The sequence below is a fragment of the Phoca vitulina genome, unplaced genomic scaffold, assembly GCF_004348235.1.
Source record: "Phoca vitulina isolate PV1807 unplaced genomic scaffold, GSC_HSeal_1.0 scaffold15, whole genome shotgun sequence".
NCBI lineage: Eukaryota > Metazoa > Chordata > Mammalia > Carnivora > Phocidae > Phoca > Phoca vitulina.
This window is the reverse complement of record NW_022589718.1, coordinates 39293022-39317057: the sequence shown is the minus strand read 5'-3', so window position 1 is coordinate 39317057 and position 24036 is coordinate 39293022. Positions and strand designations below refer to the sequence as shown.

Genomic DNA, 24036 nt, shown 5'->3' with positions numbered 1-24036 from the left:
CGGTCACACATGTGTATGGCTGTACACTCGTATGGTCGCACACTCGTAGTTGCACACATGTATGGCTGCACGCTGGTGTGGCCGCACACTACGGTTACACACGTGTGTGCAGTTAAACACGTGTGTGGTTGCACACTGGTACAGTTGCACACCCTGGCTGCACGTGCATGGTTGCATGCTCGTACGCTTGCACACGGGTGTGCTTGCACACGTGTATGGGCGTACAAGCATCTGCTTGAGTGCCTGCTTTTAGTTCTTCCACGTGAATACCTAGGCGCAGGGACTTGGCCGTAGGGGAGTGCCGTGTTGAGCGTGTTGAGGGACCTCCCTACCGGGTCCACACCAGCTGCTCCAGAGCATGCTCCCACCAGCCGTGCACCAGGGTTCCAGTTTCTCCAGTGCTCGCCAGTGTTTGTTATTTTCTATTAAATGAGTGTGAAACGGCCGATTAAAAACACTTAGTATGTCAGAAACCTCTTTCCAAATTACTGAATAAACTTCAAAATAATTTTAATGGTTTCAGTAGTATCTCACTGTATAAATGTGTCATAATGTGGGAAGTCTGTGTTCCATTATAAGACGTTAGGTATTCTAATGATCTCTGATTATTTCCTGAAGGTAGACAGTTCGTGGTAGAGTTTCTGAGATGAAGGAGACACAAATTAGAAGGCTCTGGTGAATACTGGGAATCTACCATCCAGAGGGTCACCGATGCACACTCTTATCAGAATTGCATGTTTTAGAAACATCTTTTTCTAAAGCCTTTCCTTGATTGCATTTCAGTATTTGCCACTGTCACGCTTTTAGCATAAATTGGGGTGAAGTTGTCCCAGAATGCTGCTTGGGGTCCCATGTGTGCGTGGATGCGGGTGTCCCGGCTGAGAGGCCCCTCCCGCCTGTCCCATCGCGGGCACGAGCCTGAACTCTCCATTACTCATTGCTGATAAGAAAGCGCTTCTTTTGAAGGACTTGTTAGAATGTATTGCTGTTTCTGAAGATTCAAGGAGAAAATAAACACCTGGTATTTAAAACCATTTTTTCTTTTGGACCATCAGAGGTTCGTCTGGACAGCGAGGCCCCAGCTGGAAAGACAGTTTCTAGACTGACTCCAGCATTGACACATGTCTGTCAACTTCCCTCCCTAGAAATGACTCCCCCTCCAGAACCCCAATTCTGACTGTCCCGCCCCCCAGTCGCCCCCGGGCCGGGGGCCGTGGAAGGTTGTCTCCGTAGCCTGCTCGGCACCTGCGCTGCTCGGCTCTTGCTGACCCAGGCCCTGGCCCGGGATCGAGGGGCGCTCGGGGGGCTCTGAGCAGAGCTGGAGGGGCAGAGACTGCCCACCATTGTGCTGGGACAGCCCCGGCCTGGCCTCACCTCACGCCCACCCTGACCCCGGGGACGGGACCCCCTTACCACCCTCACCCTCTCCGAGGCCCAGGCCATCCCAGGAATCCAGCTGGATGCCAGCCCCGGGGGCCGAGCAGGGAAGGGGGGCCCTGCGGCCTCAGCACAGGGGTGTGGAGGGCGGGGTCCCTGTGTCTCCATTACCTCACCCCTAAGAAGCACCACCCCGGGGCTGGCCTCTGATCCTGTTTACGCGTCTTCAGTTCTAAGATAACTGCATTCAAATCCCTCCGTTTCCCCAAGGTGCCTTTTGAAGCCAGCTGTTTGGCTAGCGAGTCAGGGTGGAGCCATCTGGAAGGGAACCGGCCTGGGGCAGTGGGTGCCTGTCCCAGCAGATCCCTCCCCAGCCTCATAGGACTCTGGAGCTCTCCGTGCCTCGGGCCCCTCCGAGCAGGTGCCCCCAAACCCGGGAGATGCCTCCTGGGGCCGGTCACTCTGGGGCACGGCAGTCTGCTGGCAAAGTGAGCGATTTTGGCTCGTGCTAACCTTCAGGTCATCTCTCTCAGCAGATCATTTTTTTCCTCCTTAGTGCCCATGATTTCATAAGGGAGCCACCCTAGATACCTCTGGGGTCTGAGGCCCCTTGTCCTGCGAGAGGGGCCCCTCCTGTGTGTGGAACGTAACCTTAACTGACCAGAGCTTCTCCCTGGAAAGTGACTGGTTTGTTGTGATATTTTGTGATTTGTCTGAGCACAGTCACCAGCAGGGAGTTTTGCATTGGTAGATAAGGATCTCCAATTCAGATGGTTTTCCATGTTCTGACTTTCTCCGCAGTGTTGGGGTGCAGTGAGGCAGAAGAGGCTCTTCCCTCCCATGCTCTCCCCTGCATGTCGTCCTCTGTCCCGTGCCCCAACTCCCTAGCCTGGGCGTGTGACCTCTCATGGGATGACTGGGCATCTCTCCATCTGCCCCCCACTTTGTGAGCCAAGCATGGGGGGTACAGGCCTCATCCTGTGGACAAGTCCCCAGATGGCCCGTCTCAGGCGCCCCTCCTAATGCCAACCCGAGGCCCCCTTGGTGATATCCGTGCATCCGAGCCCCCTCTGCGCTGTCCCGCACACATCCTCACCCAGGGACCCGGGGCAGGAGGGGCCCGGAGGTGGGCCTGGCCTGGGCAGGGATCACGATGTCCCCTACCTTTGGGTGGTGATGTGCTTTGCTGGTCAGACAGCGTGGACAGAACCCCGTGGGGCTGGGGACCCGTGGGGCGTGAGCCACATCCGTTCCATATTGAAGTTGAACTTTCTGTTGTGGGCTCCCCTGTTTCCGGATTTTCCCTTCATCTTCGCCCTGTTCCTCTGGCCCCCCGGACGTCCTTTGTCACTGAAAGTGAGCGGTTCTGTCTGTTCTTCTGCTGGCCTAACTAGTGTTCTTTCAACCTCCAGGCGACACAGTGAAGTATGACAACGAGGAGGATGAGGGGGAACAGTTCGACTTTGACAGCGGAGATGAGATTCCAGAAGCGGATCGACAGGCTGCGGGTGCAGACGCCACCTCTGGCTCAGGTGGGTCCCCCGTGGCCCCCAGCCCGCGCGGCGCATGGCCCCCTCGCTCTGACGGCCGGAGGGAGTGGCAGGCGCAGGCGGCCTCCAGGAGCGGCCTCCTGACCTCCCTGTGATGTGAGCCGAATGGCGGATTTGAATTGGCTGACTCTCCTTTATTCCTGCTTCCCCTGTGTGTGTTGGAGGCGGTGGGTGTTGCTGAAACCTGATGAACACGGCCCCCCAGTTTCGGCGGATGCAGTTCCAGAACTAACACTGTGGGGGGAGTCGAGTCCACGTTAGCTCTTGCAGGTGGGGTCGTCTGCTGGGACTCCCCGGCCAGGAGGGGCGCGCACCTGGCGTGTCCGGCCCTCACAGCAGCCTCTCTGCGTCCTTGGCAGCTCCCCGAGTTCAGGCAGCTTCTCACCTGCTCGTCTCAGTGCAGAGGCCCTGGGTGCCCCATCTCCCCCCACGGGCTGCCTCGCCCCTCCGATGCCCCAGAGGCGGGGGCATCTCCTGGGCGCCCTGGGGTTGCGAGGGCCCCGGAGGGCCGGTCGGCGCTGGCCCCCTGTTGATGTGTGCGTGTTTGCTTCCAGGAGGTGCAGTTGGGACGGGAGCAGACACGGACGCCCCGGCGGAGCCCACCGCCCGTGAGGTCCCGACCAGAGTCAGCCCCTACTCCGTCATCGACATCGCGCCCTTCCAGGAGGAGCAGTGCCCGCCCGCAGAGCCGGGCCCCGAGGACGACGGCGTGAGCCTTCCTGTGCCCAGCGGGTACTCGGTGCCTGTGCCCTGCGGCTACGCCGTGCCCTGCAACCTGCCGCTGCTCCTGCCGGCCTACTCCAGCCCCGTCGTCGCCCGTGCCGCGTCCCTGCACGGGGAAGGTGCGCCTCCCCCCTGCACACCACAGGCGACAGGCATCCTGTTCGTAAGACCAGCGGTGCCCGGTGTTAAGTCAGCCGCCGAGCGGACCCAGGCACGGGCCCCGGTGCCCCTGCAGCCCCCCTGTGGGCCCAGGCGTCTGGGGGCTGCCGAGAGCGCGACACTGTCCCCCCTGAGCAGAGCGCCCTGTGTTCTGTTCAGGACGGACCCCGTGAACGCAGCCCTGCTGTTTTCTTCCTGCCTGAACTCCGTGCTCTGTGCCAGGACATGCCACGGGGTGAAGTGAGGGTGAAGTGAGGGCGAGAGGCCCCCGACCCAGAGTCCTGACTCTGTGTGAGATCTCAGTAAATGGGTGCTTTCCCTCCCTCTTAGTCACAACGGAGACAAAACGTGTTTAAAGAAAGTCTTGAATTTATATTGGGAAACCACACGAGGTTCTCCGGGTTGATGTTTCCCCATATGTTTTCCTGTTGTAATTGGCAGTAATCTTGGAAATTTACCACGATCAACAATGCTGTTCGTATTTTGTAGCCCAAAGAGTAAGAACGATCTAAAAATAAGGAAGTAGATTATGCAATTAAAAAAAGATTAAGGAACACATTCTTACATTAAAGTAATTTGCTTATTTTCAGATCATTTGGTTATTTTTAATAATTGAACATTATTTTTAAGTAATTCAGTATAGTGAAAAACCATTGGCTTATTTTTGTGCTGTCATCCTAGAGCCATTAATAAAACCCTATCGTAATAAACCCTACTGTAAGGCCCCAGATCCAGGAACACGGGTCTGTGTTGGTCTCTTGAGCCTTTAAAGACAGACAGGCACCAGCCTCTTTGCTGAGGTCATGAGGAAAGCCTGGAGTATGGTGTGAGGCTGGGGTCCAAGGCCTGGACCTGCGCTGGTGGCCTGCCGTGCGCTGACCAGCTTCTTTGCACCTCGTGGTTCTCCCGTGGACATGGCGGGCCTCCAGGCTCTACAAGGACAAGGCTCCCCAGCACGGAGGCCGTCCCACCAGGAGCACGACCCTCAGATATAGCAACAGCCAGAACCCCTTCTCTTCCCCATTGCCCAAAACCTATTTTGAAAAAAGATTCCAAGATTCCCCTTCTGTTCATTAGTGGTCCTCCAATGGCCAGAAACTCATGGTGCTCTGCTCCTTAGCAGAGCTTCCAGATCTTTCCAGAACAGTAAGAGATGAGCAGTTGGTGTTGCCAGAGAGGGAACTTCTGAGTATGCTCATCTTCTCCTGACCCCCCCTTATCAAAGGTCTTATGTCTGAGCAGACAGTAAATCGGGGTGCATCTCCTTTCTTGAAAGGGGGAGCACAGGGAAAGAAAGTGTCGTTGTGGGCGGGCAGTCGAGACGAGGCCTGGGTGGTGTGCGTTCAGGGATGGGGAGTGGTGCCCCTGACCCAGCCGCAGGCAGAATCTCACCGTGTGAAGTGTGCTTGCTGCCGATTAATGTCCTTTCTTCAATGACTTTGTCGAATAGCTTTGTCTTTTTGGGAGGCCCTGTGGATCATTCTTCAGGGCAGTGTGATGTGGCAGGAAGAGCAGTCTCTGGAAGGAGGCAGGTTTGAGTTCGAATGCTGGCCCTGCCCCTGGCCTGACATGTGGTCCTTGGCAGATGCTACCGTTGAGTGGCCTTGAGAACGCGATGAGTTCGTGTCCTTGTGGTCCCCGCTGCACCGCCAGGGAGCTCCCCGCTACTGAGGGAGGGTATTTGTTGGTATTTAGCAGGATCAGGGGACCATTTTCGTGGGTGAGATCTCCCAGCTTTCGTGGACAGTAGCACACAGTGGATTCTTTCTTAGAGGCTTTTTATGGACAGTTTCCCGGTGTAGCCATTACCAACCGGTCCTTGGTTGAGCACGTGGCCTGTTGTCCTGAGCTCATCACCCTCTCGGTGAACCAAACCCAGAGGTGGGAGAACAGCTATCGGCCGGGACACGTGTGATGGACTTTGTGAGCGTGTGTGAGTGTGCACACACGTGTGTGTATGCACGTGTGTGTGTGTGTACGTGTGCATGAGTATATGAAAGGTTGGTTGTCAGGTATGAACATAACTCTTTCTCCCTTGAGAATCTTTGGAGGCTGCCATTTAGACACACTTTCCAGTAAATTACAATTGTAAATTTCCATGAAAAAGTTAAGAATGAGAGAAACAGGTTTGTCCCTCTAGCTTGCTTTCTTTGGGGTACCATTTTAATTCCAGCTATTTTAGAGGATCTTTGGATATTGTTTTTACTATCATCCTACTTTACATACATCTTATCTAAAACCCGAAAAAACTCTAAATCTATCAACTAATCATTTTTATTCTAGGATAAGCTTATCATTGAAAAAAATATAAATCCATTTTAAGGCTAAAAATCCACTTCCTAAATACTTTTCCCTAAGATTAAAACCGTGTGAATTTTTTTCTTTCCTCACAGAAACACAAGAGGTAACAGAAGACGGCCAGTTTAATTCTTTAAGTTCTGAGGATCCAATGAACAGGTATCTCTATTAATATTTCACGCGTGCTCTGAGTTCATGACCCTTCCCTGAGATGTGGAACGCAGTGATACGAGGTGCTGGCCTGTCCGCCCGCAGTGCTGGGAGGTGGTGACCGACCAGGCCTGTCCCCAGCCCGAGACCCTCCCCTCCCAGGCCCTGGACAGCTCTGTCTTCTGTGCCCTCATGGGTGCTCCGGAACACAAGGACTCTGCATGGTGTTCATCTTGTTCTGTGGAAAGACAGGCCGTCTGAATGCACAGGCAGGTAGACCAGGAAGACACAGCCCTCCTCAGGCTCCGTGTAGCTGACGCTCCACGGGCTCTAGAGTCGTAGAGGGTCTCAGAATCCTGTGGCGGCAGGTGGGGGGGTGGTTTCAGTGTGTCTACCCACCTTTCATCCAGAATCCTCCAAACTGATTTGATTGTAGATCTTTCTTTCATGCCACTTGCCCTCAAAAATGCTATGTCATCTGCTTGAGATGCCCAGGAAAATCCCCTCTTCCAGGCGAACTCCTACTTCCATTCCCGAACCCTGCCTACATGTCTCACTTCGTTCTCCCAGAACTCTGTGAGCACAGCTGCATTAAAACTGATTGCTGTGTGCCTCACTGTTATTTCCTGTGTCCCCTTCTGCTGCCGGGTGAGAATTTTACAAAGTTAAAGACCAGGCTTACCAGGGCTTCCTGGGAGGTCGTGTGCTGGGTGCATGGGGGGTGTGTCTGCGTGTTGATGCCAGGCGGCCCTGTGAGGTGTAATCCACGCACCACACCTGCTTCAGTGTACTCTGCCCGTGGGTTCTGGTGCATTGCGTCATCTGTTTTAAGATTGTGTTAAAATCTATATAACAGAAAATTTTGCCATTTTAGCCATTTTAAGTATAAAATGTAGTGGCATCTTGTGCATTTACGTGTATTGTACAACCATCACTACTATTTACTTTCAGAATTTTTCATCTTCTCAAACAGAAACTCTGCCCGTTCTGCGGTAATCTACCATTCCCCTCCCCAGAGCCCCAGAGAATCTCTTCTGCGTTCCGTCTCTACGAGCTTGCCTAATCTAGCTAACTCATATAATTGGAATCCCGGTAGTTGTCCTTTTGTGTCTGGCTTATTTCACTTTGTGTCATGTTTGCAAGGCTCCCCCATGTTGTAGGATGTGTCAGGATTGTCTTCCTCTTCAAGCCTGAATAGTAATCCTTCGTGAGTCCATATTGACCTCTCGACGGGCACTTGGGTGGTCTCCACCTTCGGGCTCTTGTGGATAAGGCTGCTGTGCACGCCGGTGTATGGCATCTGAGTCCTTGCTCCCTATCCCTTTGGCTCTGTACCTGGGAGTGGTCCTGCTGGATCTTTGGTGACGCTATATTTAACTTTTTGAGGACGAGCAAACTGTCTTCCACAGGGGCTGCGCCATTTTACCTCCCCATCAGCAATGTACAAGTTCCGATTTCTCCATAAGATCACCGAACTTATTTTCCATTTTTAAAGCGGTGAAGGGCCGTCGCTTACTCTGGTGTGACTTTCTGAGTGGTGCCGTGTGTGACGCCTAACAGGCCCTCAAGAAGGTCTGGTGGAAAACCGGAAGCCAGTTCAGGTCTTCCTGAGCAGGGACTTCATGTCTTCTTATGTCTGTCGTGCTAGGTCCTGTGCCGTGCTTTCGGTGGGCCTTCAAAAGCATCATAAATAGCAGGGAATGGAAGCTTGAACTTGGGCTCTGTGTTGAGAAGCCGCAGCTGGGGTGTTAAATTGGGAACATGCAGATTAGGACCTGCTGAGTGAGGGGGCAGAAGCCTCCCGCACGTGTCTGCAGGTGGCTCCCTCAGCTTCCTGGTGACCGGTTTTGGGGAGTGAACACCCCAGGGTGACTTGAATGGAAGGCACAGCTCCGGTCCCCCCCCACAAAGGCAGCCTGGTCACCCGACCTATCCCATATACATCCCAGGACCAGGGCAGGTGAGCAGTGAGCCAGGGGGAGCGTGTCCTCTGCCCCTGTAGGTACAGAGCAAGGTCACCAGCACCTGTCACTTAATAGATGAGAGTGGAGCATAGATCACTAGCTTTTCAAGGGCTTAACTCTAAGAGTTAACTAATTAACTCTTAATTTCACAGGGTGCCCCGAAGGTACGGTGGGAATCCCAAGCTTGGGTCCTTCTACACAGGTCCAGACTGTGGGTGTGAGCAGGCTTGTCATACTGTAAAATGCATGGGCAGCAGTTCAGAAGACATGGTGCTCAGCTCAGAACATCTGTCATAATATCTGGGGAAAACATAAAATGTACATACGGTGAAGCAGATGTACCCTTTGGGGACATCCAGCGGTCTCATGACAGGACGCATTCCACTGTTGTGATTTTGTGGTTTGTTTTCTCCTAGCGACGACCGGGTGCACAAGGAGGACAGTGCGCTCGCCCGGTGGGTTGCGGACCCGGCCAACACTGCGTGGATGGAGAGTAGGTACCACACGCCACCAGGAACCTGGCGGGGCCATCCCGGGATCCTCGCCGGGCACCATGTGGATGCCACCCCGGGGTCGGTGGGGCACCGTGTGTTTTTGTCAGGTTCTGCTGATTATTCTCATGTCCTGTTCAGATCGAACACTTCAGAAACGTATTCATTTTCCTGAAGTACTGACCGGGGCCGACTGTGTCACTGCGGTCCCCGGCACTCTCTCTAGCCCTTCTTCTAGATCCCATTGGAGCATCCCTGCTCACCCCATCCTAGCACCTGTTTGTTCCTCATTGTTTCTTCCTCATGCAGTGTTTGGGTTTTGTCATGATAGTCCTCTAATTGGGGAACTGATGCTTTGACCCGAGCCCATAGTCAGCAACTCACCACTGAGACATCAACCAGGTATTTTTCCTTGGGATTCTCACTAAGATGCTTTTTCATGCTACCATTTTGCAAAGGGGGTGGGTGGCCGGTTAAGCCAGCCCACTGTCCAGATGGCATACCAGATCTTCTGTTCCACGTGTGGTTTAGAAAGCTGAGCTGTTTTTAACCAGATTTGATTTTTAATTTTTTAAAGAAAAGTAAGATGGTTTTTCTAATTACCTCTTTATTATCCACTGGCCTACTGATTTCTGTATAATTATTTTATGTGATTGACTTCCAAGGAAGAATCATCTTAACTGTCTCCTAATTATTAAATTATCTCCTGGAATGTGTCATTCTGGTTTTTAATTATGACATTGTCAAACAAGGAACTTAGCATAAGTAGATGATTCTGCTAGGGGGCTGCTAAATTGGGATCATTACAGGATAAAATTAACATCTTCCAATTCTCTAGAAATTTATTTCCAAAGTAAAATTTGTCTGACTTTCCCCCATTACTTGTTTTATTACGTAAGTGGCAGTTAATTAGAATAACGCACAGGTTAGGGGTGGTGACCCCTACCACAGTAAAAAATCTGGGTATAACTTTTGACTCCCCAAAAACTTAACCACTAATAGCCTCCTGTTGACCGGAAGCACATACACAGTCAACTAACCCATATTTTGTGTATGTGTTATATACTGCATTCTTACAGTAACCTAGAGAAAAGAAAATATTATTAGAAAGATCATAAATAAGTGAAAATACATTTGCAGTATGTACTGCGGACATCGAAGACGGATCTGCACGTAAGTGGGCTCTTGCAGTTCACAGCTGTGGTTTTCAGGGGTCCACAGACGAGCATCTCTCGCACTATCTGACAGGAGTGGACATGGTCATCGTTGTTGCAGTTAATACTGTTACAAGGAAGCAAATGTCTGTCATGTGGGGGCTTGAGAGCAGCAAGAGAATGAGGAGCATTCGGAATCCCGCCCCCCCCCCCCCCCCCCCCCCGCCCCCGGTAATATAACAATGGCTCAATGTCAGAGGAAGAGTTCAGTGTATTTACCTCATTTTCTTGTTGTTGCTTAGTCACCAGTGACTTTGTAGTGTGGTTGTTTTCGATGTGAGGCCCAAACTCTTAGAAATACTTAAATGCATTTCTGTTTTCACCACTGCTCTTATACATGACCTTCTCATACAGTATACACGGAGGAGTTTGCCCGTGGAGGATCCTCACTTTTTCTTAAGAAAACTTGTTCAATTTCGGAGGACATGAATGTTCCACATAATATAGTTGGAGAGATTTTATCCTAACAGGTGAACCTTCTCACCCTTGCCTAAGCCTACTTTTCCTATCCAGTGGTTCAGAGTATCATGGAATAATGGGTTTATTTTCACAGGTTCCTTTTAATATAGCCCCACTTGAGCTTTCCCTTTATTTGGAAACTGTGTACCACCTTTGTATTTTTGCATATCAGAACACATTAACTTCATAAACTTAAAAATACTTATAAAGAGCCACATGGAGATGCATAGATGAACACAAAATAATGGACTAAATTGATCTAGAAACCACAAAACTCCCTGTTGGAGAGATTTCACAGCTGGTTCATGTAGAGTGTCATGCTTCAATCCCAAGAAAACATCCTGTCCCAAAAGTAATGCTTATGCTTTGGTAAGGTATCACGAATTAGCCCTTACAAACTAATTTTTTGAATAATTATAGCATCATAGGAGACTGTGGTCCTAAAAACAATGTAAATTATACTTGGTTGGCATTGGTCGGTTTTTAACATTTCCCTCTTTTTATTCCAGATCCAGAAGAAGCCATTTATGATGACGTGCCAAGAGAAAATTCAGACTCTGAACCAGGTTTGAATTGTTTGTAATTGAATTTTAGAGGATTTAGTTTATCAGTGTTTCCTTCTGGGTGTAAAAAATGACTGGTTAGTGTGCACACAGTCCCTAATACACAGCTTGTATGTGTTTTATGTTCGTGTTTTGTATATTGCATAGTGCCTCATTGATCTCATGGGGTGGAATATTGGTCTGTGCACATAGGTGTGTGTGGTTATATTATAGCACTTGAATGAATCTAAACAAGCATTGATTAACGTAAAGAAGCAGAAAGAGGTAAAGGTGTGAAAAATATGAATGGAAAGGTAAAAAAAAATGGAAGCGGTTAAGTACCAGCATATATATAATAAGTGATTTAAATGAGAAAATAGAAGGAAGTACTAATATTTTTCCAGAATTAAAGAATGATGTAAGTTCTCAGATTATAGAAATACAAAATCAAAGCAGGCTCAAGCCTGAATCCATACCACACACACTTGAAACCGCTGAGCACAGCTCTGTCCACTAATACCAAAACACAAGTGTTTAAAAAGAGGGAAACAAAGGCAGTATCAGATAAAGATTGGGGAGATTTACCTCTCAGACTCTAAAAACTATTTCACGTTGCATTTCAAGGAAAAGGGTGCTGGACCTAATAGGCTGCAGAAAGAACAGAGAGCAAATAATGACTTTGTGAATGAATCCAAGCCAGCATTGATTAAGACAGCACTAACAGTATTGTTTCATTTCACAAGTGGGACTGCAGGGCGGGCTACGGCCCAGACAGTTGTGCCCGCCATCTGCGGGGTGGCTGACTCTCCGTGTCGAACGTCTGTGCATTTTTCAGGAAGAGGATATAAATAATGATTGTGTGTTTTTTCCTGTGATAGGTTGGCTCTGCATTTATGGGCAACCACTAAAAGAACAGAAATAGATTATTTAACTTCCAGCCCAGTAGAGAAAAACCCAATCTGGGTTGGAAGAAGCAAGAAAATGTAAAATAAGAAAGTATGGCAAGTAATATGAAAAAAGATGGCAAAATTAGTCCAAGTATGTTTCTATTTATAGTAAATATAAACTGAGTCCAATTGCCCATAAAAGAATTCTCAGGTTGGGTAAAATAACAGAGCTAGGCATATATTTGTATGAGAACTATGTAAGGATACAAAACATTTGTAAGTCAATGGATGGAAAAAGAAACATAAGGCCAATTCCAACCAAAATATAGCCAGTATTACTCTAATATATTGAATGTTAGGCTATAAAATGTTAGGCGTAGAGTCCTTCACAAGAGAGAACTGTAACAGTTCTAAACTTGTGTGCACCTAACGAGACAGTCTCCAAATATATAGAGCAAAATATGACTGAGATATAATCTGCAGTAGTTAAGTACATAATTGGAGTGGGAGGTTTTTTTTTTTTTAATTTTATTATGTTATGTTAGTCACCATACATTACACCATTAGTTTTTGATGTGGTGATCCACGATTCATTGTTTTCGTATAACACCCAGTGCTCCATGCAGTATGTGCCCTCCTTAATACCCATCACCGGGCTAACCCATCCCCCACCCCCCTCCCCTCTAAAACCCTCAGTTTGTTTCTCGGAGTCCGTAGTCTCTCATGGTTCATCTCTCCCTCCGATTTCCTCCCCCTTCATTTTTCCCTTCCTTCTCCTAATGTCCTCCATGCTATTCCTTATGTTCCACAAATAAGTGAAACCATACGATAATTGACTTTCTCTGCTTGACTTACTTCACTTAGTATCATCTCCTCCAGTCCCATCCATGTTGATGTAAAAGTTGGGTATTCATCCTTTCTGATGGCTGAGTAATATTCCATTGTATACATGGGACCACATCTTCTTTATCCATTCATCTGTTGAAGGGCATCTCGGCTCTTTCCACAGTTTGGCTATTGCGGACATTGCTGCTATGAACATTGGGGTGCATATGGCCCTTCTTTTCACTACATCTGTGTCTTTGGGGTAAATACTCAGGAGTTCAATTGCTGGGTCGTAGGGTAGCTCTATTTTTAAATTTTTGAGGAACTTCCACACCGTTTTCCAAAGTGGCTGTAGCAACTTGCATTCCCACCAACAGCATAAGAGGGTTCCCCTTTCTCCACAACCTCTCCAACATTGGTTGTTTCTTGCCTTGTCCATTTTTGCGATTCTAACTGGTGTAAGGTGGTATCTCAGTGTGGTTTTGATTTGAATTTCCCTGATGGCTAATGATGATGAACATTTTTTCATGTGTCTGTTAGCCATTTGTATGTCTTCTTCAGAGAAGTGTCTTTTCATGTCTTCTGCCCATTTTTTGATCTGATTATTTGTTTTTTGGGTGTTGAGTTTGAGAAGTTCTTTATAGATCTTGGACACCAGCCCTTTAAATGTAGTGTCATTTGCAAAGGAGTGGGAGGTTTTAAGAAAGTTCCTTCCACGGTCATAAATTCTGGATGTAAAATTAGTAAACTGCAGAAGAACACAGTATACAATCAACCTAAAGACCATATATAGGACCTGAAGCTAATAGTTTCAGAATGTACTTCTTTTCAAACATAAGGAATATTTATAAAAATTATATAGCATTCCTCAAAGCAAATATTAACAAATGCCAAAGAATTAGTATTCAGGCCTCATTCCCTTGATTTAAAAAAAATCAATAAAAAGTAACATTTGAGTATTAAAAAATAACACTAATACCTAGCTCTTAGACAAGGCTGAAAGCAGAATGGAAATTAAAATATTTTGACTTGAATAATAATGAAAACGTTACATAAATTCTTATGGGATAGATTTAAAATAATTATAGACACAATGGCATTTGTTAATAAAAGAAGATGGAAAAATAATGAGCCAGCATCCAACTCAGTTATATTAATGAATAGTGGAGTAAACTCAGAGAAAATAGAAGGAAATAAAAATGGTTGCAGCAAAAGTGATAAACAAAACAAAGAAACAGTAGAAAGTATCAACAGAACCAAAGAGCAGTTCTCTAAAAATAATATGAAAATAGACAAGCCTCTGCTAGTGTTGGGAAGAAAGGATATTATTGGGAGGAGACAGAAGGAAGGAGGGAAGGAAAAATGGATCAGGAGCAAGAAACTGCAGTAGAAACCCATAAACACTATGAAGGGATTCTAGAAACAACTCGGTATCAATCAGTTGAAACACTTGGACTGCATCTGAGATAGAAAACATTAATGCATAATGATTCCCAATTTAGAATTAATTGCTTAACTAATGTGCCAGACAGCCCACTAAGACCAGGGTCCTCAGCTCAGAGTGGCTAAACCATCAGTGGACAGACAGTCCCTCTGCTCTACACACAGTTCCAATGGATAGTAGAAGACAGGAGCAGGTAACTCACTTTGGGGTCTTAGTATAAGCTTATAACCCCCTTCACCCAAAGGTGTGTTGCTGAACATCGTAATGAAAATGTAAAGAAATAAAATCGAGTAGTATCCCAACAAACAAGCAAAAGCCAACCTTAACCCTTTGGATTTGTCTCAGGAGTTTATGGATCCCTTAGTATTAGCAGGTTCTTTTACCATCCTGTCCACAGGAACAGACTAAAGTACATAAACCTTACACTCATCTCAATAGATACTTAGAATGCACTTGATAAGATTCAATGGCATTCAGTGTTAAACCCTCATAATAGAAGGAAATGTCCTCAGCCTAATAAAGGACGTGTTCTCATAATCTACATCCAGTGTACTAAATTATAAAGAGTTAAAAGCACTTGGTAATTTATTTATTCCACAATGCATTTGGACGCTGTTACATACGGAGCACTGATCTAGGCTCAGCTAACAGAGTTGTCCCTGCCCTCAAGATTCCTATACTGAGGGAGACAGACACTTAACATAGGGGTCCCTTCATAAATAAAACCGAAGTACTTATGAAGGAATGTGCTTCCAAGTATTTATTTAAATGCATGCATGCTGCAAATAAAGTGGGAATTAAAGACTGGTTTCTGTAAAAAAACAAGCTTGAAATTTATTTTTGGGTAATTTATGCTACCAGGTAGGCCCTTCCCAACCCAGACGGGGTGAGATCTGAGGCCTCCAACACCAAAACAACAACACCAGTTCTACCAGTAGTCTCCCTACCAAAGGTGACAGCCATCCTGGGTAGAGCCAGCGGTGTCCCTGTGAGGACAGTGCCCTGCAGGGCGCTGATGTGTGTGGTGTGTGTGCTTTCACTCACACATCAGCCAGGACCCTCCCTTGTTAGGATCACAAAGGGCCCTGGTCCCCTCTGGCCCTTTGCTCTTTGCTTGTTAAACGTCTTGGTGGCACAATCATTTTGAAAAAACACTTGAGTTAAAGACCTAGCCATTGTGCACATGGTGATACAGACTAGTGGTCTCCTGGCAGGTGTGTTTCCTGGAGAAATTCGTGCCTGCTTCAGGGAGCCGTGTGCAGGGATGCCCCTCCGCAGCACGATTTGTAAGAGCAAACGATGAGGGGAAACGTAGTGGCTCCACACTCGGGGAAAGGATCCACGTATGGCAGTGAATTTATACAAGAGAGCGTGATACTGCAGTTAAAAATGAATAAATGATGTGTGTATATGTGTAAATGCACACACAGTCACACACACTCAGAAGCAATGAGCAAAAAGCAAGAGACACAGAGCTAGGGTGCGTATGCCTTTAGATAGATGCACCCCTCAGAGGTAAGTGGACGCCCGCGAGCCAGGACTGATTCTTGCTGACCTGGGGAGGGGACAGGCCGCTGGCTGCGTGCATGTCGCTTTGCACGGGCTGCTTTGTAGGAGCGGGCGCTGACGCAGGGCTTACGTGGGGTCTACACACATGCCTGCTATTTGGTGCTTTTCGGTGCATGTGAAGTATTTGGTAATTAAATCAATATGTTCAGTGAAGTAGATGGCACTAGGTCTTTGAGGTTCCTTGTGGGTATAATTGCAGAATTCACGCCGTCTAGGACATCGGCTGTCTGGTGAACTGTGGAGACACAGACGTGTCCGAGGGAGAGCGGAGGCCTATGCGCTTTGTGCAAAATATGGCCATTTAGGGTGAAGTTCCGTCACAGTACTGGGAGGACACTGAAGACTTTCTCGTGACATAAGATGGTGACCATCTGTGTATTTTTTAATTGTGGTAAAGTGCACGCCGCATACAATTGACCATTTTAACCAGTTGAGAGGAGACGGTTTGTGGCATGAAGCACACTCATGGGCTGGTGGGCCTTCCCCACTGCAGTCCTGGCCGAGGGCAGGAAACTCAGCCAGGTAGACCAGCTCTCCCTTCACCAGCCTGTGGGAGAAACACGGGCCCGGTGGCTGTGTTTACTTTCCAGCGTCAGGAAGCCTCGCTCCGTGCATCTAGGAACTGAGGAGGCCTCATAATTCACAAACCATCAATCCTCTGTAGTTAACACGACGCCGTAGAGCCCTTGAAAGTTTGAGCACGCAGGGGAGGCCCGAATAGCACTGCCTTTTCCAGACGTAGGGCACCATTACTGTCACACGTCCCGACCACTGAGTGGTAACGTCCCTAAGTTCCAGGCGGTCCACTGTGCCTGGGTGTGACGGTTCTGACGCCCCCAAGGGACAGGCTGTCCAGCCGACCCGAGAGCAGGGCCCACAGGAGAGCAGGGGCCCTCCGCTGTCTCCCCCAGAGCTGGGACCAGCCGGTGCACCTGCTGCTGGGTTCCGCACGCCGGAAATGTTGCTGCAGGTGTGAGCACCGCCTGCCGTGTGTGTGTGCGGACTGTTTCCTGCAGACGGAGGAGCCCGATGTCCAGAGCAGTTGGTGAAGGGAGGAGGATGTGCTCATCTGGCAGCTTCAGGGCTCACGCACCGCGCTGGGGAACAGGGCACGGGCACACACCGGCACGTGTGGGTGCCTCCATTGCTGACTGGTCTGTGGAGAGTCACCAGGTCCTTCCATCATGGCCAGCTGCTGTTGTCAGGATGGCTCTTGGCCATGACCTGCATGGCGGCTAAGCCGGAGTCTGGCTGCATCCCCAGAATCCACCTGCCCTGTTGCCCCAGTTGCCCAGTTCGTGGTCGAGGTAGGTGTCCTTCAGGCATGGCTGAGCCACGCCACTGCAGCTCCTGGAAAGTGAGCTCATTTTCAAATATGGCTTGTTTTACCCAGATGACATTCACTCTTTAGTGCTTTCAACCAGAAATTTGGATTTCTGTCTTACGTTCTGGAATATATCGGAATCCAGTGGAGATGTCATGCAAGGCCAGGGTAATCTGGAGTATTACAGGAATTTTCAAAGTGACAAGTTCCCGTCTACTTTTCATTTCCAGTGAAAGCAAATGTTTGCCTTTAAGTATTATATATACAAAGCTAGCTCTTGGCCCTGAAGAATCTATTCATCAAGGTTTAATTACTGAAGATTTTTAGGGCCAAGTTTCATTACAGAGGACAGTGGAGGATGCATATGGAATAAATTTAATCAAGAAATGTGAATTATTTTCAGGCATGGGAACAATGTCTTTTATCTAACTTTGTACTGTCCTTCGGTGATAATTTAAGCAGAAATTACTCTTAAGTCATCCATACTTGAGAAAGTTCATCTGAAATAACCATTTATGCTCATTTGTTTAACAAGTACTGGAGATCAGAGAGACACTGGTGTTCTGGAAGTTTGTAGAATGACATTTCATTCTCAGAAGGTCCTATCACCAGCAGCATGGCACTGAAAATGGGAAGCCCATCTGTACTTTTTTGTTCCACTGCATATTCTATCAGTCAAGGCGTATCACAGGATTACTTCTCGTGGATCTGTGGCCTTGGCATCTATTAGAAAGGAAGCAGATTAGTTAATCGGTAGTGAATGTCAAGACTTTCTCCTTGCCCTGGGAGTGCCCATGAGGCGGCTCGGCTCAGTGAACTCACTTTTGCAGAATACAGATTATGAAGTAAAAGGTGGGAATTAAAGCCTTTGGAAGTTTTAAACTAAAGATCCCTTGTCCTTGTATTTGGTGACATAGACCTGTGTTCTTTGCTAAATCTGAAATGACTGATGTGATTAAAACATTTAAAAAGCAGTAATAGGTTATGAGGTTTATTAGACCATTGTTAGCACAAAGGCAAAATTTAGTTGTTTCCTGTGAGCTTCCCATGTGTCATATTTGAATGTCTCTCTCATCTATGCATTTATCATCTACTTATCTAATCTGTTTATATTCCCTACATTTATCTTCGTGTGGCCAACAAGGTATTTGGTATAATTCTGGTAGATTCTTATAGACCAGTGGCCCTCAGGATGCACCTGGGGCTGGGGGTTCACTGGTGCTCTGTCCAGCCCTGCACATCGCTGCCCCCATCCTGGAGGTGGTGCCCACCACCTTTATCGGGGAGCCTGCCCCCCGAGGCCTGATATGCTTCCAGCCCCCGGCTCTCCATGATACGGTGAAACAACAAGCATGCACAAGACCATAACTAGCAAATTCTGCATTTTTTATTTCACTTTGGCATTCTTGCCCTCAGATGAAATGATTTACGATGACGTTGAGAATGGAGAGGAAGGTGGGAACAGCTCTTTGGAATACGGCTGGAGCTCAAGTGAATTCGAAAGCTACGAGGAGCAGAGTGACTCGGAGTGCAAGAACGGGGTCCCCAGGTCCTTCCTGCGCAGTAGCCACAAAAAGCAAGTATGTGTTCAGTCTGCGTAGGAGACAGCATATCTCCCGGTAGCACGTGAACAGGCCTCTGAAATTTGCATCCTGAAATATTTAAGTGTTCTTGATGATGTTGGCACGTAGTGTGAGGAAGGTGTAAGCAGTAGGGAAGGGGTCCCTGATTTGACCTCGTGTGTATAATCATAGCAGGATGGGAAATTCAGTTTTTACAAACACACTCAGAAGGCCCTCAGTGACTGTTCTCTGTGTTGTTTGTGCACAGATAGGCACGACTTCCGGGCACCCCGAGTGGACAGCGTCAGGTCCCTGTGAGATGCAGGTGGTGCGGAAGGACAGAGCCCCTGAGCTGCCCCGTTATCTGTCCTGAGTGGAGTGTGTGTGTGCACGCGTGTGCGTGACCCCTGAGGTCGAGGTCTGAAGAGGAGCTTCAGAGATCAGGAGCGTGAATTCTAGAACTGGGTGGTGGGCGGCTGTGGGACTAGGAGCGCTTTCGTTGAGCTGATCCTCTTCCTGAGACAGGTGGTTTTCCATGGTGCGTGGCTGTGCTGTTTGCTCCTGGTTGCTGGGCTCTGGCTGTTTGTGAACGGGGTCGTCTGCGCTCACGCTCACCGATGTGTCTGCAGGCTTCACGGGCTTTCTGTGTGAGGCTGAGCGTCCGGCCACAGGCACAGGGAGACTGGCCCGTGTGACACTGTGGGCAAATCCCCGGCCCCCCCTGCACCCAGGGCGCAGAGTGGTGGGTTTTTGGCTGTGGCTCCCATGTGTGTCCAGCTGGTCACCTGGTGTTCTCATACTCTGGGAACTGGCTTCATGAAGCCCAGAAGAACCTACCCCTTTGTGTGGGTCACCTGAGCACCTCACATCATTACAGCCTTTCCTTGGACCCCTTGCCGGCACTCAGCACAGCTGAGACTAACTGGCGAGGGAAGCCGTAGTCACATTGACTCCATGCACCTGCCACGCGGGGCTTACGTTGAGATTGGAGAGCCATGCGTGGGGGCCTCGGAAGAATGGTTAAAACACTCTTCAGTTTCCTTCTGTTGGCGGGCTGGGTGTCAGGTGCCCACGGACCAGCCACTCCCACACTTACTGAAAGACTGTATTCCTCGCCTTCTGAATGGAACTCTGTTCCCGGGCAGGCCCCCCGATATGCCAAGTGAGAGGCCGCTTCGCAGCAGGTGGAACGGCCCACAGGGTGGCTCATGAGTGCAGGATAATCACACGGGCATCCTCGTCCCTCCCTTGCCCCAGCTCGGCCACACCCTGGGGCGGCTGGGAGGACGGTCAGCAAGATAGGGCCGTGGGAAGGACCGGGCATTCTTGTTTAAGTCATGATTTAAAAACGGCCTACTGAATGAACACTCTTAGGTTTTTGACTAGTCAACTAAAAAAAGCCCAAATTTTTAATGAAAATTTGCTTAAAGTGTCTTTTCCTGAGCTGATGTGGGAAACATTCGCTGGAGAAGCCTTGAGGCCTTGGTTTCCGTGTCTGAGATTGTGTGATCACGTGGACAGTGTTTTGCAGGATTTCTCCCCTTCCCCATCCGCTGAGACAACAAACGTTACGTCAGTTTGGAGGCTTAAAAATGTGCCCTGTCCGTTCCCAAATCATGACGCCCTGTATGTAGGGACAGTCCTGAACTCGGGTATCGTCTGCCTTGGTGCTGACACAAAAGAATAATTTTATACCTTGTTTACTTACATGTTTGATCATCTTAATGTCATCAGAATGCAGGGGAAGGAGGCCCCAGCTCCTTTGGTTCCCATAGTCGCCCTTGGCTGGCGTAGAAAAGTCTCCAGTCTGGCTCGTCCGCCGTCGCCTCCTCGCCCCACGTGTTTGACTCCCTCATGTTTATGTCTCAGGAGTTGGTGGGCCAGACTTGGGGCTCCCCGTGGGGCGTGGGGTCCCGCAGACGCCACCCCCGCCACGTCCTCTCAACGTAAGACGGTCTCACGGTTCCGGAAGGAGCGTCCTTGTGAAAAGATTGTCTCTCTCTGTGCTGTAGCTTTCCCATGACCTAACCCGTTTCAAGGAGCACTATGAGAAAAAGATGAGAGCTTTGATGGCAAACACGGTGGGAGCCTCAGAGATGCAGCAGCTAAAGCACAGACATGAACTCAAGGTAGTGTGGTTCATTTTTTGACCAGCTGCGTTGAACGTGCTTATTCAGAGACAGGCCGTGCTTTTAAAAGAAGCACCACGGCCCCCAAGTTGGCCCTTTTTAACCCAACAGTGGTTCTCAAAGTGTGGTCTTGGGCTCCCAGGTGTCCCCAAGGCCCGCGTAGCGCGCTCACATTAGATCTGAGACGCTATTTACCCTCCGTCTCCCTCGTGCGCTTACCGCGGACGGGAGCGTCCCCGAGGCCCCGCTCTGTGTGGCGCACTGCAGCCGCGGCCTGTGGGGTCCGCCGTTTTGAGGTGCCGGAGAGATTTCCAGACGTGCGCGACCGCACCACCTATCTTGTCGTTGGGGGGACACAGTGGTGTTTCATGAATGCGCTGCTTCGGTAACACAGAACAGGTTTATTATTATTTCTAAATGAATGTTCAGAAAAGTTTGATATTTTTCTCAATTTTAACCCTTCGTCCAGTAAACGTAGACCCGTGAAAGCCAGATGAACAGAGCTCATAGGGCCAGCGAGTTGGAGAGCCGCTAGGTGTGAACGTGGTGGCGGTCGGTCCTCGCAGAGGTGTTTTAAAAGAGCGCTGTCAAGTCACGCTCACGTCCGTTAGGTCTCTCGTCCTTCCGACGTTCTGTGACTGGTCTGTATGTGTCAGATAGCGTCTAACTGAAGATAGACGTTCGCTTCCGTTACAGTCACCTGCTTGATTCCGGGGTGTCCTTGTGTCCTGGGCTTCCCACGGCAGGAGCAAAACTCGGGGGGTCACGTCACTTCCTTCAGCCCAGCCTCTGGCTGGCTCCCGTGCACGAAGCTAAGGCAGCAGGCCACACGGGAGTGTCTGGGGCCTGGCGCGATTTTGCAGAGAGCGGTGAGCGCAGTCATTGGTCACGGGAGGCGTGAAGGAGGCCAGCTTGGTGGAGGAGTTTGGAAGCAGGTGTGTGGCAGGGAGAGCAGCGTGCGCTGGGAAGCAGGGAGCAGTGAGACACGGTAAGCAATTAGGGCCAGGCCAAGCAGGCCCCCTTCATCGGGTAAGAAGCAGACACTAGGACGGGTCGGGAGCCCTGGCTCTGTCTCCTGGCCGCTGCGTGATCTGGGACAGGCACCGCAGCTCCCCAGGACCTGGGTGTTCATCGCTGCTCGAGGACCAGGCGCTTTGCAGGCTGGCCCCCTTTGGTCGTCTGTTTGCAGTTCTCTGATTCTCATCTGAGGGACCCTGGCCAGGGTCTGGCTGAAGCTTGAGGCTTAGAGGTCCGGCGTGGGGTAAGGAAGATGAAGTGTGGGAAGGCTGTTGGGTCAGGAGAAGACGCAGAGGTGTCTTGCAGGCAGGCAAGCAGTCGGGGGGTGCAGGGTGGGGGCCCCAGCAGCGGCCGGCAGGGGAGGTGGCGCGTGTGGTGAAGGGCACGTCCCCAGGAAGGGGCGGAGGGGACGCAGGACTCAGAGGAGCTGCGGTGGCCGTGCCCCGTGGACGTTGGAGCAGGGTCCCAGCTAGCGAGCGTGCACGTGGTTTGGGTGCAGCTGGTGGAGGCTCGGGGGGCTAGAGGACGCGCAGGGACAGCCAGGGCCGCGGTGCATGTCTGACACCAGCGTGTGCCCCGGGAGGTACCCGGGCCCTGATGATCCGGCCCCGAGACACACTGGCAGGGTTGAAATCTGTCCAGTGTCAGGAGGGAATCGGCAGGAGGACCAGGGCGGCAGGCAGTGCGGGGTCCCTTGGACTGGGTGCTGGTTTGTCTGGAGGAGGCCATCGGGGGTTTCTCTAAAAGAATCACTTGGAGCCCAATGGCCAGTACCTCAGACCTTAGAGTTTTCGAGAATAGGGAGGTAAGAAGCCAAAGCAGGTCGTTGTGGCTCTGAGCCCCGACGGCTGGTGTGTGTGTGTGTGTCCTTGGGCTCTGGGCTTAGGGAACCAGAACCCCTACAGGGCACTCTGGTGGGAGGTGGTTCTGGCTCCCCACAGCCCGCAGCGGGGCCCGAGCAGCCCGTGGGCGCCCCTGTAAGCTGTGGACTTGCCTCCCGGGGAGCTCAGGAAGGCAGCTGGGGGGCTGTCATGCCGTGCCCTGCGTGCGCGCTGTGACCCGGGCCCGCCGCGTAACTGTGTGTGCTCTCGATTCCCTGCCTCTCAGGTCTGCAGAGCGCTGTGTCTGTGAGTCGTCCCCGGAGCGACGGAGACTGACCTTACACGCAGCGGAGACCCTCCCCTCCCCCCTCCCCCAGGTCGAGGAAGGGCTGGTTGTTCAAGTGCGCTTTTCTTTCTTTCCTTCCTTCTTTCTTTTTTGTTAAACACACAAAACGTGGCCCAAGCCCCCCCCCCCCCCCCACGCACGCACGCAGGCACAACAAGCAAGTGAGCCCCCCCCCGGCCACAAAGCCAACTTGAGGGCATGTTTTAAGACCAAGCTACTTGACAGTATTCTTTTCAAATAAAAGCAGCAAGTGAAGTTTTATCGACGGTGTCACTTCTCATGTTTCCCGCTCTTCTTACAGATGCAGAAGCTCATGAAGGCCGCCAAGGAGGGCACGAAGGACGGGCTCGAGAAGACAAAGGCCGCCGTGAAGAGAGGCCGCTCTCTCATTCGGACCAGGTCCTTCATGGCTCCAGGTGCGTGGCCCGGCTGGCAGACCCGTCTGTCACAGCATGTTGGTGGCGCGGAGTGCAGCTGTGGGCTCGTCACGAGGACCCCCCTCAGCACCGTGCTCGTCGCTGGGGTTTGACTTAGCTGGGCCACCTGGGTCTCCCCTCCCAGATGGGGGAGGGCGTGCTCTCTCAGCTGAGGACATGCTCGGACCTGTGCAGTAGCTCAGGGATGGACACGCACACACACAACGGGCAACAGAAAGTTGAGTGAATTCTCATGGGTGGTAGACTTCACTTCTCTTTCTCTGGTCTCCTCTCAGCACACCGGCCCTTCGTGAACCCCCGCCCTGGGGACTTCACTCTCTGCTCTCTCTCCCAAAATCCCCTTGGGTATCCGACCTCAGTCAGTTTGGATTCTCAGCAACTTTATTCTTTTTCTTTTTTTTTTAAGGCTTTATTTATTCATTTGAAAGAGAAAGGGGGGGTGGGGACAGAGGGAGAGGGAGAAGCAGGCTCCCCACCGAGCAGGGACCCAGACATGGGACTCGATCCCAGGACCCTGGGATCATGACCTGACGCTTAACCGACTGAGCCACCCAGGCACCCCAGCACGTTTATTCTTGATAAGGCATAATAATGGATGATCTGAAGTGTAGGTTCTCTTATGTATGTGTATTTCCCAGAAAGACACAGGCTAAGAGGGCTTGTTCTAAGCAGGGATTTTAGGAACCCTTTTGCTGGTGAGGAAAGATCTGGGATCATTCCAGAAGTTTCAGGTTTCCTGAGGCTCTTG

General features: G+C 50.1%; 1 protein-coding gene across 6 annotated transcripts in view; it reads left to right on the top strand.

Annotated features, from left to right (window-relative positions):
* ARHGEF10 (Rho guanine nucleotide exchange factor 10) overlaps positions 1-24036 on the top strand; it is a 106836-nt gene that overhangs the window by 27237 nt on the left and 55563 nt on the right. For 5 of the 6 annotated variants that reach the window (XM_032413742.1, XM_032413739.1, XM_032413740.1 and 2 more), the window contains exons 3-10: positions 2790-2909; positions 3482-3769; positions 6203-6266; positions 8638-8714; positions 10895-10951; positions 18393-18556; positions 20551-20667; positions 23153-23267. In XM_032413742.1, coding sequence (XP_032269633.1) covers positions 2790-2909; positions 3482-3769; positions 6203-6266; positions 8638-8714; positions 10895-10951; positions 18393-18556; positions 20551-20667; positions 23153-23267 — 1002 coding nt within the window. The remainder of the gene's footprint in view (positions 1-2789; positions 2910-3481; positions 3770-6202; positions 6267-8637; positions 8715-10894; positions 10952-18392; positions 18557-20550; positions 20668-23152; positions 23268-24036) is intronic. The other variant, XM_032413741.1, reaches the window with a different exon arrangement.